Raw genomic sequence first — 9,078 nt, 5'->3', positions numbered from 1 at the left:
GGGCATGCGAAGAGATGTTTCGAGTCGTGAGGGGTCTCTCCGCATGCCAGACATTCGTTCGGCACATCCGTATTTAACCTACACAGGTAGGAATTTAGCCTGCTGCAGTATCCAGAGCGAAGTTGGGCTATTGTCGTTCTGATCTCCCGAGGCAGATGGAGCTCCGTCATGTCAATGTCCGGTGTTTGTGTGCCTAGAACGGCATTCACAGGTCTAGAGTCTACATAACTCGAGACTGCGTCCCTGTGAATGCCGTTCAGGGCCTGTCTATAAGCTGACGGGTCCAGAGGCTGCTTAATGAACCTCTGGACTTCGTCCGTCAGTTCATATAGATGCCTNCTAAAAGCTATGAAATAGCTCGCCGAAAGAAATTTCGACTCGGTCGTCGTGCTTCGTCGGATTGGACAGTGACCGNCGAGGTTGTGTTCTGGTGACATCAGGAGGCATCCTGCCCCTGTCCTAAGTTCTGTATTTTGTACCGTCTGTAGCTTCGTCCACTGCGTCCTACTAGTCCCCGGCGACCACACTGGTGCTGCGTAGTTTAAAACCGGCCGGCCTATTGCCTTGTATGTTGCCAGCAACGTTTCTTTGTCTTTGCCCCAAGTGCTGCCGGCTAGCGACCTGAGGACCTTGTTGCGGCTCTGTACTTTATTGACAATAGCGGTTGTGTGCGCAGAGAAGGAGAGCAATCTGTCGAATGTTACTCCGAGTGTTTTAGGATTATTCACCGTCGGAATTGGTGTGTCATCGACGTGAATTCCTGGCGGTTGCCTGACCTCCTTCGTCCAGGTTGTGAACAGGGTCGCAGAGGATTTCGTAGGGGAGAGGGCTAGACACTTTGCAGTGAAGAAGCGAGAAAGTTCGGAGAGATACCCGTTTACTTTCGAACACAGGTCATCAATTCCATTCCCAGTCGCAATGATCGAGCAATCGTCGGCGTAAGAGACAATCGAGACCCCCTCTGGTGGTCGAGGGAGCTTTGCAATATAAAAGTTAAACAGTAGTGGGGAAAGGACACCACCCTGTGGAACCCCCTGTTTTATTTTTCTAAGTTTGCTCGATTTGTCTCTAAACATTACCGACGAGTGTCGACCACTCAGATAATTTGCCGACCACCGTTTGAGCCTCTGTGGGAGAGAGGAAGCCTCTATATCTTCTAGTAGCGTGGAATGGCTGACAGTGTCAAAAGCCTTTTACAGGTCCAACGCTACCAGAATCGTTCTCTCACAGGGACGTTTACAGTTAAGGCCACGAGTTATCTGAGTGTTTATGGCGTTAAAAGCTGTTGTTGTACTGTGCACTTTACGGAAACCATGCTGATGCTTCGCTGGGGTCAAGTGGTTTGTGAAATACGGGAGTAGCAAGGCCTCGAGTGTCTTCGCTACCGGGGAAAGGAGTGTTATCGGACGATAAGAATCTCCTATGCTGGCGGGTTTCCCCGGTTTGAGCAGTAGGACCACTCTCCCCACCTTCCAGATGTCTGGGATGATGAGAGTGGCCATGGACAAATTGAGGACCTCCGTTAGGTACGCTACCCCCGCAGGACTCAAATTTTTCAGCATCAGCATGCATATTCCGTCGGGGCCCATGGCTTTGGAGGCTTTCGCCTTCCCGATGGCCACCTGAACTTCACCGCAAGTGAAAGCAAGTGGGGCACAAGTTGTTGGCAGTTTGTGCAGCCTTTTGGTCACTCGACGCTTGGCTTTGTCCACCGGAGGATGCAGTATGAACTGCCGGCTAAAATAGCTCTAAAAGCTATGAAATAGCTCGCCGAAAGAAATTTCGACTCGGTCGTCGTGCTTCGTCGGATTGGACAGTGACCGCACGATTGACCAAAGCTTGCTCACACCAGAGGTGAAGTTACAGGTCTTCAGATGCTCCTCCCACTTCTTCCGCTTATGTACGTTTACTAGTTGCCGAATCTCCGCGTTGAGATCCCTAATACGGGGATCTCCGGGATCTCCGGGATCGGCCTGACGAAGGCTGTCGCGCTCATCGGCTAGAACAGCCGCTTCGGCAGGGAAGTTTGGACGTGGGTCCGTTATACATCCTGCCGGTATGAAGCGAGCTGCAGCAGCAGTGACAGCCCTGCGGAACTTACGTTCACCGAGATGGACGTCGGTTGGTGTGGGAAGCGTAGTGAAGGTGTTTTCAGTAAACTCCGCGTAACCTTTCCAATCAGCTTTAGAGAAGTTGATATAGGTCCGGTGTTTAGCGGAGGCAAAGTCGGTTGGTTTATCTATCGAGATGACTATGGGTAGATGGTCTGATGCTAAGGTCAGCATAGGTCGCCATGGTATGCTGTTTATCACACCAGGGCTGACTATGGTGATGTCTGGCGAACTGCTGCAGTTACCCATAATCCTGGTGGGAGCGTCGTTGTTCATTGTGCAGAATGTCGAATCGTCTATCTGCTTAGCCCATTCTGTTCCCCTACGATCGTTTGACAGGCTTGAATGCCAAAGATCGTGATGCGCATTAAAGTCACCTACTACCATACGGTTTTCACCTCTGAGGAGCGCACCTATATCAGGGTGATATCCTGCCGGGCAGCAGGTGACAGGGGGTATGTATATATTAAATATTTCGAGCTCGACATCGCCTGACCGGATAGCGATGCCCTGACATTCTAGGGTGGTATCCCTGCGGTCGATGTCTGCTTCGATAAGACGATACTGCACGGTGTGGTGCGTGATGAACGCTAAGCCACCACCATTATCTCGCTCGCGATCTCGACGGTGCACGTTGTACCCGGCACAATTCAACAATGTTGAATTGCTGTGCAACTTCGTCTCTTGGACCGCAGCTATCAATATACCATGCCGACACATAAAGACGGTTATCTCCTCAATCTTGCTCTGTAGCCCGTTACAGTTAAATTAAAGGAGCTTCATGTGGCTCGGGAGACGTGTTGTGATGTGGGGTGTAAGGGATGTGTGTGTTCTTACTGCCGTTGGCTGTGTGCGCTGCTGTGATGGTTGCCGCCCTGTGGCGGTGGCGGGAGTCGTCGCAGTTGGGGTCTGCGACCGAGCAGCGCAACACGGGCCCTCAAAGTTCCTCGTCCAGTCTCGCGTGGTACGCAGACCTGAGCATGCCCTACAGTGGCACCAGCCAAGGCAGGTGTTGCTCTTGACTGATGTCACATTACGGAATATCCTGGTCTGACATACCGTGCAGATTGTAGGAGGAACCAGGAGTTGTTGGTGGCGGCGTGTGGGTGGTGGTGCGGCTGTGTGTGTTCTATAGTCTGGCGTGGCTGTGGTATGGTCTGTGGTGTTATTACGTTGTTGTGCTGTGGTGACTGTGTGAGGCTGCTCTGGTGGACTGAGGTTAGCCGTGGAGGTTGCTCTGTTTGAGCAGCAGGGGCCACATACGACGCATTGCATTTGACTGAGGTGGAGTTTTGGTGTAGTCGTCTCTGCCATACACAGCAGGTGTAGGTTTCTGGCCCTGGGTTTGACTCGATGCCAGCCCTGAGTAGGAGAAAACGTAGCGAATGTAGCCCTATGAATGAACAACTCCACTGGTTTTAAGTTTTTGAATATTTTGATCCAGTTTAAAAGTAGTGGTCTTCACACCGAGCTTGGTACTCGGTGTTCGGTAATTTTTCCAATGTATTTTGCTTGTATAAAATTATTATATTATCGGTTACCGAATTATCGTGAAAAGGAAGCTTGATAATTTTTCTAAAAGTTTGTAAACTGCAATCAGCTGTTCGATATTTATTAAATTTAAAATCCGCCCGCTGCCGAAAGGCATAACGCATATGAGTAAGTAAAATTCTTTAAATTTTCTCTTACAACTAATTTTTTTTAGGAGTGAATGTGAAGACTCTAAGGGCCGTTTTCTGAAGTAACCTTTAACTTTAAAGCTCACTTTATATTTAAAAATTGGATTAAAAATAAAGCGATGCCTACAGTTAAGCATTTTCATTATCGGTTTTGACGTATGTATGTTTCTTGGTTGTAAACCAATTTAAAACCGAGAACATTATAAATTCTAATGCATAAAGTGAGCTTTAAAGTTACAGGTTACTTGAGAAAACGGCCCTTAGGGCCAATTTCAAGTGAATGTTTAAACGGTGCTAAGTTTGATTGTGGATTGTTTAAATGCCATTTAGCTTTCGTTGAGTTTCAGATCAACTTTGTTTAAATATGCTAAACAATTGGCAGCACTGCTGCTTGTTCCTTGAGATTGTTGTTGCATTTGCTTGTTCGTTTATATTTTGTGCTGAACAGCTGATTGTTTTTTGGTGGGGTTTGGCGCGATTGATTAAACAACCTACCCATCTATCTTGGTTGTTTGGTACAAACACAGGGTTGCATATCTCATATTTAAAGAGACAATATTGGCCATTTAAGTGCAGATTAAATGTGTGATCTGAATATGCATTGTAAAAGATAATCAACAATCTTTACTTAAGTAGGCCATCTGTTGCACACATTAGCATTTATTAACTGATAAATAATTTTGACTGAACAAATTCCATCTCCTACTTTTCTGTCTCTTTTAAATCAGTGTCAGCAGTACAAATTAAGGATTTGGTTACAATTCTAAAACAAATTAAATATGACTTAAAGCACGGATGCAGAACAAAACTAGATGGTTTTTGCATGGTTTTGTTTTGGATTACGTTTTCCTGTAACACATTTTTTACATACATATGTGGAAAAACTAAAATAAAAATCGTCATTACGGCGGAAAAATCGTCAAAACGTCACTGAGCTCAAAAAACGTCAAAATTACGACGAAATCGTCAATTCGGTAACTAAAAGACTTCGGAATTTGTTTTCTTACGTTTTCAATTGTATACTTTTCAATGTAAAAAAAATCTCTGTCAACTGTTTATCTACCTTGCAAGTTTCTGCAAATTTTCTGTTCGCGTGGATATTTTTTTCTTGTGAGAGAACAGATGATATTCCGCCGGAATTTTGTTGTTGGACATTTTTTACTGGAGATTTTAAACGAACGTACCTATTGACTAACCCACATATAATAGAACTGTTACGAACGGCTTTAACTGACATAAAACCAGATTTTGAAAATTTGGCCAAAGGGATCTTTTTATTTTTCTTTGATATCTATATTACGTACATTAGAATAATAATAAAATTAATGTTTTTCATTTCTAATAATAACTTTATTTAAAAATAAGATTTTTGCTTTTGCTTTTTTTTTGGGACTCTTTGTAGCATTTAGAATTTATATGTGGCTCTTCTCGGCCTCGGCCTTGTCCGCCCCTTATATATAGGCATGCATCAAGAATGATAGAATATAAGATTGCGCCCATGAGAGAGGATTTTTGAGCGTAACTTTTGCGTGCCGTCCTTCTGGTTAAATTTCGAGGGAGAAATACCAAAACGCATAGGAAAATATGTAAACAATGCGAAAGAAGGTGTTAATATTAATATTAAATTGTCCAATTTTGCAGTAATTAATAAAATTGTTTGTTTATTTAAAAAGCAACACATAGCAATGATTTTGGGCATGTAGCCCTTTACTGCCCGTCTCCACAGGATAAAGTTTATATCTTGATACATATGTCAGAATATAATTTGCCAATGGAGACCGCTCATTGCTCTTCGAGAGCAATATATATCAGAGCTTATATCTTGCCATCTATTGCCGGCTATTTGGTAGTTTGACAGCTACATTTTCATTTGCACGAAAACTTCGTGGCTGCAACATCATTATTATTTTAATATAAAAGCAAAAATTGAGCTATTTCCTGTTAAAATATTTGTAATTATGTATTTGGATCTAAAATAGACTATTTTCTAAATTTTTTAAGCGGTTAAATCCGGCAAAAATAGGTTTTCGAAGCTATCTTACAAATGCTTATATCAAGATATAAAAAGCCCACACAAATATTGCCACTGATATAAATTATATCTAGTGACCAAAATGACAGCTGGGCAGCAATAAATTTTATCCTGTGGAGACGGTCAGTTAGGTAAGTACGATTTTCAGCATGTTGACGTTGATAAAATGCATGAAGTTATATGTATGTAGATATGTACATAAAAAAACTTACTTATATCACACACTTGCATTTTGTTTTCACTTTTACAAGTTGACACTGCAGACTTCATTTTGCATTGTAATGTGTAAGGCAGAAATATTAATGCACAAATAGTTAATTTGGAAATGTTTAGTTATTTGTCCACTGTTTTTGGGTTAGTGAGCGGAGGAGGAGGGGCGTGGGTCTTGATATCTAACCCACTAGAAAAGAAAGAAAGAAAGTTCACACTTTGTAAAAAGTCACACCTGATCCCTCGAAAGCTTCCACATACCCCTGGGGAACCATTGGAAAACGGTCTAAACTCAGCGTTTTGACACCAGAAATGTAAACTCGATAAACAGTGTTTTTGTGCAGAACACCTTTCTATTGTCAAAGTATTGTACATTTCCTGTGCACATAACTCCTGGTACGCCATCTACAGTATATTTGCGTACAACTAACTAAGAAATTCACAAAAAGTGCATTTTTCAGACTGAATTTATTAATAAATTAATAACCGAAAATTAGGTTTAAAATAAAGTCTAAACCCTTGACTACAAGTGTGTGTAAAATTTTTTGGATCGGGTCACCCTTTCGTACACAATAGCCCGAAATCACTGGGCAAATATTTAAACCGTACCCAGTTAAATCGTTATTTGTATTTCCTAAATCAACGATTGCACCAGGATGACGTCACGCACACAGCTGATTCTGTCAAATTTACAAAGAGCGTATTAGCGGTACTACGATGGGCGCAATCACTATTTCTCTCAATCGTGTGCATCCATGCTTATGTAGACACACACATAAATCCGTATATAAAATGATTTTAATGCGAAAAAATTATAAATATCACACTATTTAGTAGAGATAATTAATAGAGGCCTGAGCTTTATATTTCTTCGGAGTTAGTTTAATCAAATTCGGATTGAACGCCCCAAGAGCAGCTTCATTCGTGGAAGACGGTGGCGGCGGCGGCACAGTGTTTGAGCGAAAGCGAGATCGAAGAAAATTCTGTATTGAGCGAAGGCGTATAATTGGCGCACAGGGAGATTGTTTAAATGTGTTGTGATTGAGAATCCAATATATAATGGGACTAATAGCGGAGTGCATATAACCTGTAGATATAAGTAACAAATAAATCAAACTGGTATATATTTTTGTTTGTGGTATACATACATATATATGAATACATACATACATACATAGGGTTATAAATAAAAATACGATCTTCGCCAGTGTATTTTTCAGCTCAATAACATGTCCATAACTTTAAGACTTAAGATTAAATGAGCTGCTAAACACATTTCTGCACAGAAACGCTGACTTACATTGGTTTCAGTTCATTACACAACAATTTTTTCAACTGGTATTTTCTCTTAAAATTATAAGCCTGGAAAGAGCACCGGCAAAGTTATACAAATTTTATTTCATTACAAACAGGCAAAATGCTTTTCTACCTTTTAGCAGTTTGTACATAGTAAACAGTTTTTTTTTTTAATATTATCGTGAGTGTATTACTAGAGTTCACTCTTTGATGCGAAGAGCAAAAATAAGCGCTTTGTTTTGCATCAAAGCGTGAATAGTGCTGTTGCTTTGGCTGCGAAATTTCAAACAGTTCAGCCACAGCGCGGCCTCAAGTATTCCTTGCGTTTCGTTAGTGCTGTCGCTTTAACTGGCGAAGCGATGTACGAACAGCACATCACAGCAGTTTTTTCGCTCTTTGCGTTTCAGTCAGAGTTTCACCTGTGCGTTTGCGCAAAACTAAAAGTGCGAAACGTTGCCACATGTTTGTTGTAAAAAACTGTCGAGTATTTCACACTTTCGCGCAAACGCACACAGTTTTCCTTATGGCGTTTTCGTTTCTACAAAAAATGTTGCCTTTTCATTTCCCTCTCTTTAGCGTTTGTTCAAAAAGTGCAGTGAAAGGGCAAAATTTTTTGGTAGAAACGAAAATGTCATTAAAAAGTGAACTCAAGTACTGATTTTTGCCACACAAAATATGTTTATAGAGTAAAATATTCCAAAATGTGCTCAAACTTCTATGTAAAATACATGTGCATACATAGGGTAGAAGGGGGAGCATTCGCCAATGGGGCACATTCGTCACACATCGTTTTCCTCAAAGTTATTAGTGTTATCGATCTTTGAAAATCGATAATTTGTGCTTCAGTCGACCACATATCTTTGCAAGTGGTTGTAGACAGTCGCTTTTATCCACTTTTTTGCGTTGCTGAGAAAAGTTTTGTGGCTAAATATATTTCGTAATAATTTTGTTAATTGTCGTGTTCTAAAATAGTTTTTTATATGTCGAATACCGACAAAGTTGCTTTAAATGAAATCGATAGCTTTTTCTATTGCATTGTTTACGGCTCTTAAAAAATTGAGTATTATAAAAGGGGTTACACGTGGGGCAGATCCACCAGACTCCAATGGAATGTATTATTTACATACAGGTAAGTAATGACGCTGTTCGTGTTCATAAAATATGAACAAATACAAAAACTACTCACAAATAAACATACAAACTAGCTTAAATACAGAAAGTATATTAGCTCACATATTGACGCGAACATTTTTATTCGAACAATAAACGACATAGATACTTCAGCCAAGAAATAGCTGATGTTCTAGTAAAAGCGGCAGAAAACTCAACCCAGTAGTTCGTTTCTGTAACAATTCTCTACAAAGGCGAATTTATATAAGAATTCGCCGCCTTGTTCTCTATTGACAATGAGTAGTAGAGAATGACGTATATTCTCTACCAGTAGATAAATAATCGGTAGAGAAGAGTTACAGAAACGAGCTTTAGGATGCTTCTTTTAAACATCGTGTTTCATCCCGCCCTTACGAACACAATCCAAGCATTCTCACCCTAATATTTAAAAAGGGCAAATTGCGAAGAGTTTGGTAGAGACTTCGTTCTCATCGTGTTATACAGGAACTAAATCCATGTAAGAAAGAATTAGGTTACTTGATGCAAGCAGAAATAAATAATATAAAAAAAACTTTTTAATATACAACGCTTTTATAAATGGACTAAAAAGTAGAAAATAATACTTCTCAGTCCCATAGAA

The 9,078-nt window shown here is 41.1% G+C and overlaps 1 protein-coding gene across 1 annotated transcript in view; it reads right to left on the bottom strand.

The window, feature by feature from the left end:
• Positions 1-5,955: 5,955 nt before the first annotated feature.
• The window catches only part of LOC108362872 (uncharacterized), an 87,316-nt gene continuing 84,193 nt past the window's right edge, over positions 5,956-9,078 (bottom strand). The window contains exon 3 of the mRNA XM_017616024.1: positions 5,956-7,119. Coding sequence (XP_017471513.1) covers positions 6,863-7,119 — 257 coding nt within the window. The 3' untranslated portion in view covers positions 5,956-6,862. The remainder of the gene's footprint in view (positions 7,120-9,078) is intronic.

This window comes from Rhagoletis zephyria, unplaced genomic scaffold, assembly GCF_001687245.7.
Source record: "Rhagoletis zephyria isolate East Lansing unplaced genomic scaffold, Rhagoletis_zephyria_1.1 Rzeph_scaffold_01130, whole genome shotgun sequence".
Lineage (NCBI taxonomy): Eukaryota > Metazoa > Arthropoda > Insecta > Diptera > Tephritidae > Rhagoletis > Rhagoletis zephyria.
The sequence above is the reverse complement of the archived record's forward strand: the minus strand, read 5'-3'. Positions and strand labels throughout refer to the sequence as shown.